Below are 12,592 nucleotides of genomic sequence, written 5' to 3'. Positions count from 1 at the left end.
AGGTACCAATCGCAATTGTCCACATGTTTATTACTCTCATTATATTGCTATTTTTATAAAAAAATTATTACTATTAAATAAAAAAAACAAACAAACAAACAAAAACCCAAGTGATTGGCGTTTTTCACACTTTCCTGTTGTCCATCAGGATAGTTTGAGCTTTGGAGAAGCAGAAGATTTATCCTAGGCTCCATCACAAATGGTGGGAGCAGCAGGTGAGGGGGGAATTCTGTCCCTGTACCCTGTCTCAGGTGATTCCCCACCTGCAGAGCTGCCCCAGGCCTGGGCCCAGCGCAGGGAGGAGCTGGAGCTGCTGCAGAGAGCCCAGAGGAGGCTCCAGGATGGGCAGAGGGATGGAGCAGCTCTGCTGGGAGGAAAGGCTGGCACAGCTGGGATTGTTCACCTGCACAGGAGAAGCTTTGGGCTGAGCTCAGGGTGGCCTTGCAGGGCCTGCAGGAGCCCCAGGAAAGCTGCAGAGAGACAATTTCCAGGGGATGCAGGGACAGCACACAGGGAATGGCTCCAAGCTGAACATTTTGCAGGTTCAGATCAATATTAGGAAGGAATTGTTCCCTGGGAAGGTGGGGAGAGGCTGGGATGGAATTCCCAGAGCAGCTTTGGCTGCCCCTGGATCCCTGGCAGTGCCCAAGGCCAGGTTGGACATTGGGGCTTGGAGCAGCCTGGGACAGTGGAAGGTGTCCCTGCCATGGCAGAGGGTGGAGCTCGATGAGCTTTAAGTCCCTTTTCACCAAAACCATTCTGCCATTCCCAGAGCAGCCGGGTCGTGGCGCCGGCGACGAGAAGACCTCGCCTGCTCCTCCTCCTCTTCCTCCTCCAGAGCACGCCTACAACTAACCCACGCCCCGAGCCGCTTGGAGCGATTTTGAGCGCTCTTTATTTCTTTTCACACCTCCTTCCACCGCGGAACTCCGCGTTCCCCTCAGCGTGAGGAGCAGGCGGCGCCCTCACGGCCGAGCGCTGAGGGGAGGAGGAGGGGAGAGACGCGGCGCTGCCAAAGGGGCGGGGCGCCGCGCGCGCCAGCCCCCGCCAGCCAATCAGCGCTGTGACCGCCACCCGCCCTCCCTGACGCACGGCGCTGCGATTGGCCGGGGCGGGCGGCGGGGGGCGTGGCCGCGCGCCCGCCATGCTGATCACGCTGTGCTACCTGTACCTGTGGGCGCGCTGGGGGCCGCGCTCGGCCGCGCTCGTCCGCAGCACCGTGCGGAGGCTGCACCGCTCCCGCTGCTCCTTCACCTTCTGCGCCCGCCAGCCGCACCCCGACGAGCGCGTCTGCCTCCGCGTCGGCGGCAAGGTGTTCTGCACCGGCGAGGCGCAGGTAGAGCCGCGGGGATGCGCGGGGAGGCGCGGCGGTTGCCGCGGTAACGGGGATGCGGCGGGGGGCGCGGTTGCCGCGGTAACGGGGACGAGCATCCCGGCCCCGCGGTGACGGGGTTGTGGTTTGGTTCTTGGGGTTGGTGGCGGGCAGGGGTTTGGGATTAGGAAAAACAACGCGCGGAGGGAATTCCCACGTGGTGTCAGAGCCAGGGGAAGGAGGAGGGGACAGCCGGGTGGTCGCTTTGGTGGGAAATGTTAGTTCAGGTGTGGTTCCCTCTCCTCGCTGCTTGCCGGAGCTTGTTTAAATAGGAAATGGGCTGAGAGATGCTCTGTGTGCTACAAATGTGTATTTGTATGTGTGTATATATATGTAAATATATAGAGGAAATAGGAAATATTTATACATGAGAATGTATATATATATATAGGAAATGTGTATATATATGGGAATAGGAAATGGGCTGAGAGATGCTCTGTGTGCTACAAATGTGTATGTCAATATATATACATGTATATATCTCAGAAATAGGAAATATATCTATAGGAAAAAATAATATATATATATATATGAAATAGGAAATATATCTATATAGGAATATATATATAAAGGAAATGTATATGTATATATAGGAATAGGAAATGAGCTGAGGGATGCTCTGTGTGCTACAAATGTGTATTTGTATGTCTACATATATAGGAAATAGGAACTATATATATAGGAATGTATGTACATATAGGAAATGTATTATATAGGAAATAGGAAAAATATATATATATAGGAAATGTGTATATATAGAGGAATAGGAAATGGGCTGAGGGGTGCTCTGTGTGCTACAAATGTGTATTTGTATCTCTGTATATATATATATGTATATATTTATGTATGTGTATTAAGTGCAGCTTTGCAAGTGCAGCAGTAGTTCTAGGAAAGCTTGGCTGGGAGAGCTTGAGAGAATTCCATAAAATCACAGAATGGTTTGGGTTGCTTGAAGATCATCGTGTTCCAACCCCCTGCCATGGGCTCCATGCCCCGTCCAAGCTGACCTTGGGCACTTGCAGCAGCCCCAGCTGCTCTGGGCCCCCTGTGCCAGGGCCTCCCCTCCTTCCCAGGGAAGATTTCCCTCCTGATATCCCATCCAAACCTGCTCACTTTCAGTTTAAGGACATTTCCTCCTCATCCTGTCCCTGGGAAAAGCCTCTTTCATTTCAGCAACATACTTGGAGAACATGTAAGGCTTTAGTCTAAAAATATGTGCTGTGCTTGTGCCTCCAGGATTCGTGTCAGGGCTTTAAAACGCTGCTGGATCTGCCCAGGAATGTGAACTGCAGAGAGAGCTGGCTGCTTCTCCCCACACAAAATGTGGTTCTAAGTGAGGAAAATGAGGTGCAAAATGAGAATCACAAATGAGCAGGGCTGGGGGAGGCTGTGGCAGCCCGTGAGGGTGGAAAAGCCCTGTGCCTGAAGCAGCTCCACGTGGCACTGCTGGGAGCAGAACTGAAAGCGAGCTTGCTTGACTCTCAGGATCAGGAGTGGAGCTGGCACTGCCCCAGCTCGTCTGAGTTATTTAAATGGATGGTGGATTTCTCTGAATTTGGCACTAAATGCCAGAATTGGTCTGGGTGAGGCTCTTCTTGGTCTTTATGCTTTTTGCTGCTGTTGGTGTGTGAGTGGTTGAGGATTATTTCAGTTGTTGCAGGGATTTATGGAGCACGTCAGTGGCTAAGTGCTCTTCAGGAAGCAGAGAAGCTTTTTGTAAGTTCAGTGGGTAAAAAGACCATTTGCATTTGAGGGAAAACAAGATTAGAAATGCTGATGGAGTTGGTTCTATTTAAAACTAGGTTTTTTGCTATTTATTAACAGATTATTTCACACTCAAGAGCGATGGTGGCAGTCTCAGAACCTTCCCCAGCCAAGTGAAATACCTAATTCACATTCCAATAAAGCCCCCCAAAACAAAACAAAGCTGTGTTTGGAGGAGTTCTGCCTCACTTGCCCTGGATTATTGTTCTGTGAAGAGGATTTCAGCTGATTTCTGCTCTTTGCTCCACTCCTGCTCATTTCTGAAACAGCTTCTCCTCAGCCCTTGCACTGCCAGCACATTTTTTTCTGTCTGCAGTGCTGTTCATGCAGACTGATTTTATAATCTGCTGGGTTTATTGGTGTTTATTGGGAGCTGGGGAGCCCTCTGGGGAATTGCAGCTTGGCATGAAGTTTGGCACAGACTCAGGGCTGTAATTCAATGTATTTCTGTCTCTTTAAAATATGTGGTGACAGCAATTGAAAATCCCTGGGGCAGGTCCTGTTGTGCTGCACTTCAGTGTGAGAGCTCTGGCTCTGCATCACTGGGGAGCTCTTTACATCATCTCTGAAGAGATTAAAGGTTAATTCAGATTTTTTTTTTGGCTTCTGGGCAGCCAGCAAAGCTCCTTTTCTCTCTCAGTAGCTTGGACTGTGATCAGTAGCTTGCTTAAGATACTGCAAGTCCTAAATCATAACCTGTAAAGGGATTTTTTTGGTTTGATCTTTAGCCAGAGGGGATGTTTAAGGTACTTTAAAGCTTCCTGAGCTGAGTTCACTTTCATGTGGGAGAAACCAGTGTTTGTTTGTGCAGCTTCTGTGCTCTCTGGGGTGGCTGGGTCAGTGAGCTGCCCCCTCAGTATTCTGGGCTGTGCAGGGATGAGCACACTGAGTGCTGGAATCCAGAGCCACGCGGGAATTCCCTCCTGCTTCCACATGGAATTACTGCAGGTGTGTGCAGAAGGGAAATGTGGGAAACAGTGAAGGTAAGGGGATTTTTAGGGAGTTGACAAACAAGACAAGACTACTAAAATATGTTCTTTGAGATTTATTACGTCACATTACATTAAGACAATTAAAAGATAACAACAGCTCACTTCTTACTAACAGCAACCAAAAAAATTCTTTGTAATAGAACATTTTAAAAACTTTTTAACCAATAACATATTACCAAAACTTACAGATAATTATTCTAGTTAATCACTAAAACCATACCTACTTCAAACAATACTTTCTTATATACTTCCTATTAACAATACACAATTATTAAACTTAAAACCTTCTCCTATCTTACTAAACATATTTTCTGCAGTCTTAAAATCTGTCTTAACCAAACCTAAAACTCAAACTGAGTTGAGTTGTTTCAATTGTTTCATGTTTTGAGTTCTCTCATTGTTCCATGTCCTTGCTTACTGTACTGTTGTAACTTTTCTACTTTCAGATTTTACAGTTAACTCTAAGAGTTCTCTATTCTTTCTGTTTCTAAAGCCTGCTTTCACAGCTTTCTAAAAATCTTCTTACCTTGACTATTTCCCACAGCAAACCAGTTGTTTCTAATGTTTGCCATTTTTAAAATATATCAGACAAATGAAGTTCAATGCAAAATGAATGTGAAAATTAACAATGGATGTAATATTTTCCTGAGAAGCTGTGAGGTGTCTCAAATGTGTTTTTTGATCTGCTGATTCCAGGTTTTGAGCTTTATTTGCTCCTTGCTGAGGGCAAGAGAGGGAATCTTTTGTAATTTAATGAAGAAACTTCTGTGCAGTGTTCTGCTGAGCGGTGGATGGAACAACTTACGGAAAAATTTATTCTGAATGAAGGATTTGTTTCTATTTGATGAGATTCATAGTGAATGAGGAATTTTGTTGAATGAATGAGGATTCAGTGCTCAGTGTGGCTGGGAGAGGAGGAGAGGTGCATGGGGGATGCTGCCAGGGGCAAATGTCCCACAAGGGTCCCAGTGCCAGGGGCTCGGGGGTTTGTGTTCCACCCTCCCTTCCTGTGAAGCTGAGAGCTGGAGTTTGAGCTGGCTTCAAAAACCCGCCTTGGCACTTCCAGTTTCACTTTTAGTGTTCCTTTTAACAGTTCACAGCTTTATCCCCTCCTTTGTCTCGTGGGGAAAGTGAAATCATCATCGCCCTTCCCGTAAGGCTGGAGGCTCGGATTTGAATTTAAGCTGGGCGTAATTTAAACAGGAATTCTTAAATCAGTTGTTTCCTGCTCAGACTTACTCTCCTTTCCCATTTCTTTCAGTTCCTTGATGACTTAAACAGGTGGAGGGGGCTGCTGGTTTCTCCCTTTGCTCACGCTGAGAGGCTGCTGCCAGCAGAGCACATTGCTTTTGTGACAGAAAGCATTTCTGCTCACCCAGAGCACTTGCAGAAAGCACCTGACTCTTCCAAGGAGGTGAGAAAATATCTTTGTTTTTGCATAGAAAAGGGGGACAGATATTCAGTATTTTTGTATAGAAAGGGGGTACAAATATTCAATATTGTTGCATAGAAAAGGGGTACAGATATTCAATATTGTTGCATAGAAAAGGGGTACAGATATTCAATATTCTTGTATAGAAAAGGGGTACAGATATTCAATATTCTTGTATAGAAAGGGGTACAGATATTCAATGTTCTTGTATAGAAAGAGGCACAGATATTCAATATTGTTGCATAGAAAGGGGGACAGATATTCAATGTTCTAGTATAGAAAGGGGTACAAATATTCAATATTCTTGTGTATAAAGGGGGACAGATGTTCAATATTCTTGTATAGAAAGGGGTATACAGATATTCAATATTTTTGCATAGAAGGGGGTACAGATATTCAATATTCTTGCACAGAAAGGGGCACAGATATTCAATGTTCTTGCATAGAAAAGGGATATAGATATTCAATATTCTTGCATAGAAAGAGGTATACAGATATTCAGTATTATTATATAGAATGGGAGATAATCAATATTCTTCCATAGGAAGGAGATACAGATATTCAATATTCTTGCATAGGAAGGGGGACAGATATTCAATATTCTTTCATAGAAAAGGGATATAGATGTTCAATATTACTGCATAGAAAGGGGGACAGAAATTCAATTTTCTTGCACAGAAAGGGGCACAGATATTCAATGTTCTTGCATAGAAAAGGGGACAGATATTCAATATTGTTGCATAGAAAGGGGTACAGGTATTTAATATTCTTGCATGGAAAGGGATACAGATACTCGAAATTATTATATAGAAAGGGGGACAGATATTCAATATTCTTGCATGGAAAGGTATTCAATATTCTTTCTTAGAAAGGGGTACAGATATTCAAAATTATTATATAGAAAGGGGGACAGATATTCAATATTCTTGCATAGAAGGAGGCACAGATGTGTTGTGATCTTATGGGGAATAAAAAGGGAGTTGCTTCATTCAGATCACTCAATAATTAAACTCTATTTTGTGTTTCAAACAGAGCCAGAGGTATTTTGTTGAGATTTTCAGGAGCATTTTTCTCTGGCTGTGGGTGGGCATTGCCCCCCCTGTTCTGGAGCCAGGCTGGGAGAACTTGGGATTGTTCAGCCTGGGGAAGAAAAGGCTCCAGGGAGAGCTCAGAGCCTGAAGGGGCTCCAGGAGAGCAGCTCTGGGCAAGGAATGGAGTGACAGGACACAGGGAATTATTGGGTTTGTGGGGTGCCCCATGGCAGGGAGGAATGATGAATCTGGCTCCATGCTCTCAGGAGGCTGATTTATCATTTTATTATACTAAAAATATATTAAAGAATGCTCTACTAAACTGTACTAAAGAATACAGAAAGGACACAGACAGAAGGATAAAAAGATAATAATGAAAACTCCTGACTCTCTCCAGAGTCCTGACACAGCTTGGCCCTGATTGGCCAAAGAGTGAAAACAACTCCCAGCAGAATCCAATGGAACAATCACCTGAGGGTGAACAATCTCCAAACACATTCCAAAGCAGCAAAACAGAGAAGAAAATGAGATAATTACGGCTTTCCTTTTTCTCTGAGGCCTCTCAGCTTCCCAGGTGAAAAATCCTGGGTGAAAGGGATTTTTCAGAAAACCTGAATGTGACAGGGAATGGCTCCCACTGGGAAAGGGGAGATTTGGGTGGAAAGGAATTATTGGGAAGGAATTATTGGGAAGGAATTCCTGGCTGGGAGGGTGGGCAGGGGCTGGGATGGAATTCCCAGAGCAGCTGGGGCTGCCCCTGGATCCCTGGCAGTGCCCAAGGCCAGGCTGGACACTGGGCTTGGAGCAGCCTGGGACAGTGGGAAATCCTTCTCCTGCTTTTTGTGCAGCCCCCTTGAGGCCATGGAAGGCTTTGGGAGGGGAGGGATGGATCTCAGTGCCCCCAGGGAAGAGGAGGAAAGGGAAAATGTCCATGTCAGGATGTATCTGGAGGCTTTAATAAAACATCTGGGCTGCTGCTGGAATCCCAGAGCTCTCCATGATCCCAGGCTGGGATCACCCCTGGAGCCGTGGATAAGGGTGGGAAGTGGATTTGTAGAGATTTTTTCAAGCAGCATTAAAAGGGCTTAATTCAATTTGAAACCTTAATTTTAATTTTATTTTATTTTAAAACCCTAAAGTCAGCATTTCTTCTCTCAAAGTTTACATACAGAACCCTCTGTCAAACTTCAAGAATTCTATACAAATCCACTTCCCACCCTGGCCTGGGTGTCCCTGAAGGGCCACCTGTCACCCTTATTTCCTGCAATCAGGAAATTTCAGGCTCCTTCACCAAAATTCCACATCCTTGGTGTTCCAGGACATCACATCCACAGGTGCTCATGGCCAGGCTGCTTCCCTGGGTGAGGATCTGTGTAAAAGAGTTTTTTAGTCTTCAAGTTGTTGTTTATTTTTTATCTTATCAGAGGTTCTACACTAGACTTAGCACACAAAGAGAAGGCAGCAAGAAAAGTCACAAAATGTACAGTTGCAAGGTCTTTTAAAGCTATTTTATCTCTTAAATTAACTCTTAAAATGTGCTTTATTTCTACTTTTTTCTACCAATAACTAATTATTTGCCTGCCACACAACATCTGTATTACAGCTCTCCCTAACTAATCACTCTATACCACCAGCACAATAGAAAATAAAGCAGATGAAGAAGAAAAAAAGATCAAACACCATCCAAAAGCCTCTGTTTTGTCTTCTATCCACCTCCATACTAAAAACCCAAAACTCTTAAATTTTTCACCCTATGGTAAAGTATACTACCAGCAATTTCCTTGTGGAAAACCTGCAGCAGCTGCTTTGGGAATGGTTTTATTGCCTTTGGCAGGTGGAATCCATGCAGGTGGGCTCTGCTTCAGGAGATAAATGAGCTGTGCCCTCCCTCTTGTACACCTGGGCCAGCTCAGGTGGAAGATTTTTATTTTTTATTTTTACTTTGTGTAGCAGAAAGATCCACAAACACACCTGCATTGAAGCTCTAATTATCTATTCTTTTGGGGTTTATTGTTTTGGGTTTTTTTAAAAAAAATCTTCTTGGGTTTGCTTTCATTTTCCTTAGGATGGAAGATTTTTCATCCTTATGTGGCCATTACTAATTAATTTGATTTAAAAAGCTCAGAAGTGATAGTCCATGCAAAAAATCAAAACTAAAGAGGACAGGGGCTGCTGCTTTATTTTGTTTATTGTTCTTCTGTGTGAATACAATAAAGTGCTCTTAATTTTGGTTAAAAACCAGCTCTGGCTGTCACCACATCCAGGGCCTGTGGGGCACACATTGCTCTTGGGGGAAATTCTGGCCAAAAAAGCCATTTTTTGGTAGGAGTATCAGTGATCTGTGGCTGGTGAGAATGAGGAGGGACTCTTGTACACCTGGGCCAGCTCAGGTGGAAGATTTTTCTTTATCTTTTACCTTGTGTAGCAGAAAGATCCCCAAAACCACCTGCATTGAAGCTCTAATTATCTATTCTTTTGGGGTTTATTGGAGATTTTTAGTCTTCTTGGGTTGGCTTTCATTTTCCTTAGGATGGAAGATTTTGCATCCTTACGTGGACATTAATAATTAATTTGATTTAGAAAGCTCAGAAGTGATAGTCCATGCAAAAAATCAAAACTAAAGAGGGAAAGGAAACCAGCTCTGCTGGTTTGTTTATTGTTCTTCTGTGTGAACACAGTAAAGTTCTCTTAATTTTGGTACCTCTGGCTGTCACCACATCCAGGGCCTGTGGGAACTCATTGCTCTTGGGGGAAATTCTGGCCAAAAAAGCCATTTTTTGGTAGGAGTATCAGTGATCTGTGGCTGGTGAGAATGAGGAGGGACTCTTGTACACCTGGGCCAGCTGAGGTGGAAGATTTTTATTTTATTTTTACTTTTTGTAGCAGAAAGATCCACAGAAACACCTGCATTGAAGCTCTAATTATCTATTTTTGGGGTTTATTGTTTTGGGTTTTTTTTTAAATCTTCTTGGGTTTGCTTTCATTTTCCTTAGGATGGAAAATTTTTCATCCTTATGTGGACATTACTAATTAATTTGATTTAGAAAGCTCAGAAGTGATAGTCCAGGCAAAAAAAATCAAAACTAAAGAGGACAGGGACTGCTGGTTTATTTTGTTTATTGTTCTTCTGTGTGAATACAATAAAGTGCTCTTAATTTTGGTTAAAAACCAGCTCTGGCTGTCACCACATCCAGGGCCTGTGGGAACTCATTGCTCTTGGGGGAAATTCTGGCCAAAAAAGCCATTTTTTTGTAGGAATATCAGTGATCTGTGGCTGGTGAGAATGAGGAGGGACTCTTGTACACCTGGGCCAGCTCAGGTGGAAGATTTTTATTTTATTTTTACTTTTTTGTAGCAGAAAGATCCACAGAAACACCTGCATTGAAACTCTAATTATCTATTCTTTTGGGGTTTTTTGGAGTTTTCCTTAGGATGGAAAATTTTTCATCCTTATGTGGACATTAGTAATTAATTTGATTTAGAAAGCTCAAAAATTATAGTCCAGGCAAAAAAAAAATCAAAACTAAAGAGGACAGGGACTGCTGGTTTATTTTGCTTATTGTTCTTCTGTGTGAATACAATAAAGTGCTCTTAATTTTGGTTAAAAAACAGCTCTGGCTGTCACCACATCCAGGGCCTGTGGGAACTCATTGCTCTTGGGGAAATTTCTGGCCAAAAAAGCCATTTTTTTGTAGGAGTATCAGTGATCTGTGGCTGGTGAGAATGAGGAGGGACTCTTGTACACCTGGGCCAGCTGAGGTGGAAGATTTTTATTTTATTTTTACTTTGTGTAGCAGAAAGATCCACAAAAAAACCTGCATTGAAGCTCTAATTATCTTTTGGGGTTTATTGGAGTTTTCCTTAGGATGGAAAATTTTTCATCCTTATGTGGACATTAGTAATTAATTTGATTTAGAAAGCTCAGAAATTATAGTCCAGGCAAAAAATGAAAACTAAAGAGGAAAAGGAAACCAGCTCTGCTGGTTTATTTTGTTTATTGTTCTTCTGTGTGAATACAATAAAGTGCTCTTAATTTTGGTTAAAAACCAGCTCTGGCTGTCACCACATCCAGGGCCTGTGGGGCACACATTGCTCTTGGGGGAAATTCTGGCCAAAAAAGCCATTTTTTGGTAGGAGTATCAGTGATCTGTGGCTGGTGAGAATGAGGAGGGACTCTTGTACACCTGGGCCAGCTGAGGTGGAAGATTTTTATTTTATTTTTACTTTTTGTAGCAGAAAGATCCACAAAACCACCTGCATTGAAGCTGTAATTATCTATTCTTTTGGGGTTTATTGTTTTGGGTTTTTTTTAAATCTTCTTGGGTTGGCTTTCATTTTCCTTAGGATGGAAGATTTTTCATCCTTATGTGGCCATTACTAATTAATTTGATTTAGAAAGCTCAGAAGTGATAGTCCATGCAAAAAATGAAAACTAAAGAGGAAAGGGACTGCTGGTTTATTTTGTTTATTGTTCTTCTGTGTGAACACAGTAAAGTTCTCTTAATTTTGGTACCTCTGGCTGTCACCACATCCAGGGCCTGTGGGAACTCATTGCTCTTGAGGAATTTCTGGCCAAAAAAGTCATTTTTTTGTAGGAGTATCAGTGATCTGTGGCTGGTGAGAATGAGGGCGACTCAGACAACAGGAGTTTGAATAATGTCCCATCTCTTGCTGAGTGCTGGCCTTTCATCCTTTTTGCTGACAGAATTTTGATTTGGAATTGCAACAGGAAAGCTGGAAAATACTCCCTGAGGGTTTTTGCTCTGCTCTGAGCCAATGGATTGCTGCCTGATTTCAGGGTCACAGCTTTTGGCAAGAGCTTTGCTTTGTGAGCTGCTTCTGTGGGTTCGCTTTGTTTGCACTGTGCAGCAATAATTACATTTTACATCTGAGGTTTTACTTGGAGGAGACATCAAGAGCATCAACAGAACTTCCTGACAGCCTCCAGGTGTGGGTGTTACTTGTGCCTGTTCTTTGGGTAGGAAATGATGTTTAAATACTCTGTAAATCCTTCACCCTCCACCACAGGCAGGGAAGCTGGGGCACCTCTGGTGGGGCTTCACCACCTTGAACTTGGGGGTGAAACCCCACACTCTGCTCCCCTTTTCCTCTGGGAAAGGGAATTTTTTCTCTAAGGGTTAGCAGAAATCATGGATCACAAGATACCCAGCCAGGTTTATTGTTAGATATCCAAAGGCCAGAAATAGAAATATGGATTGAGAGCCCACCTGCAGAGCTGGGCCTAGGCCTGGGCCCAGCCCAGGGAGGAGCTGGAGCTGCTGCAGAGAGCCCAGAGGAGGCTCCAGGATGGGCAGAGGGATGGAGCAGCTCTGCTGGGAGGAAAGGCTGGCACAGCTGGGATTGTTCACCTGCACAGGAGAAGCTTTGGGCTGAGCTCAGGGTGGCCTTGCAGGGCCTGCAGGAGCCCCAGGAAAGCTGCAGAGAGACAATTTCCAGGGCATGCAGGGACAGCACCCAGGGAATGGCTTCACACTGAAACATTACAGGTTTAGATCAGATATTAGGAAGAAATTGTTCCCTGGCAAGGTGGAGAGAGGCTGGGATGGAATTCCCAGAGCAGCTGGGGCTGCCCCTGGATCCCTGGCAGTGCCCAAGGCCAGGCTGGACACTGGGGCTGGAGCAGCCTGGGACAGTGGGGGTGTCCCTGCCCTTGGTGAGGCAGAGAACAGAGGCTGGGCAGAGCTACAGAATAAAGCAGGGATTGATTCAAAGCATCTCCTCCATGGATGCACCTTGGGCAGCACCAGAGCCCAGCCAGGGCTGCACCCAAGATGAACCAAAATGGCCCCAAAATGCACGGCTGGGAACGGGGTCTGTCCCTGGGATCAGTTCTGCTCCATTTGCATCTTGCAGTTCATTGTCCCATTCCAGCTTTAGCCCCTGCAGTCCCACCCTGCTTGTTTTTCTCTCTCCAGCCCACGGGGTTTGTGCTCTGGGGCTGAGATTTGGATCATTTGTCCTTGGTGCCCAGCTGGAGCAG

The 12,592-nt window shown here is 44.4% G+C and overlaps 1 protein-coding gene across 2 annotated transcripts in view; it reads left to right on the top strand.

Annotated features, from left to right (window-relative positions):
• The first annotated feature begins 950 nt into the window (after positions 1-950).
• HLCS (holocarboxylase synthetase) overlaps positions 951-12,592 on the top strand; it is a 152,947-nt gene continuing 141,305 nt past the window's right edge. The window contains exons 1-2 of one of the 2 annotated variants that reach the window (XM_071430127.1): positions 951-1,336; positions 5,390-5,542. In XM_071430127.1, coding sequence (XP_071286228.1) covers positions 1,145-1,336; positions 5,390-5,542 — 345 coding nt within the window. In that variant the 5' untranslated portion in view covers positions 951-1,144. The remainder of the gene's footprint in view (positions 1,337-5,389; positions 5,543-12,592) is intronic. The other variant, XM_071430126.1, reaches the window with a different exon arrangement.

This window comes from Agelaius tricolor, unplaced genomic scaffold (genome assembly GCF_023055355.1).
Source record: "Agelaius tricolor isolate 1412-34295 unplaced genomic scaffold, bAgeTri1.0.p SCAF_7, whole genome shotgun sequence".
Taxonomy (NCBI): Eukaryota; Metazoa; Chordata; class Aves; order Passeriformes; family Icteridae; genus Agelaius; species Agelaius tricolor.
This window is presented reverse-complemented; position numbering and strand designations above follow the sequence as displayed.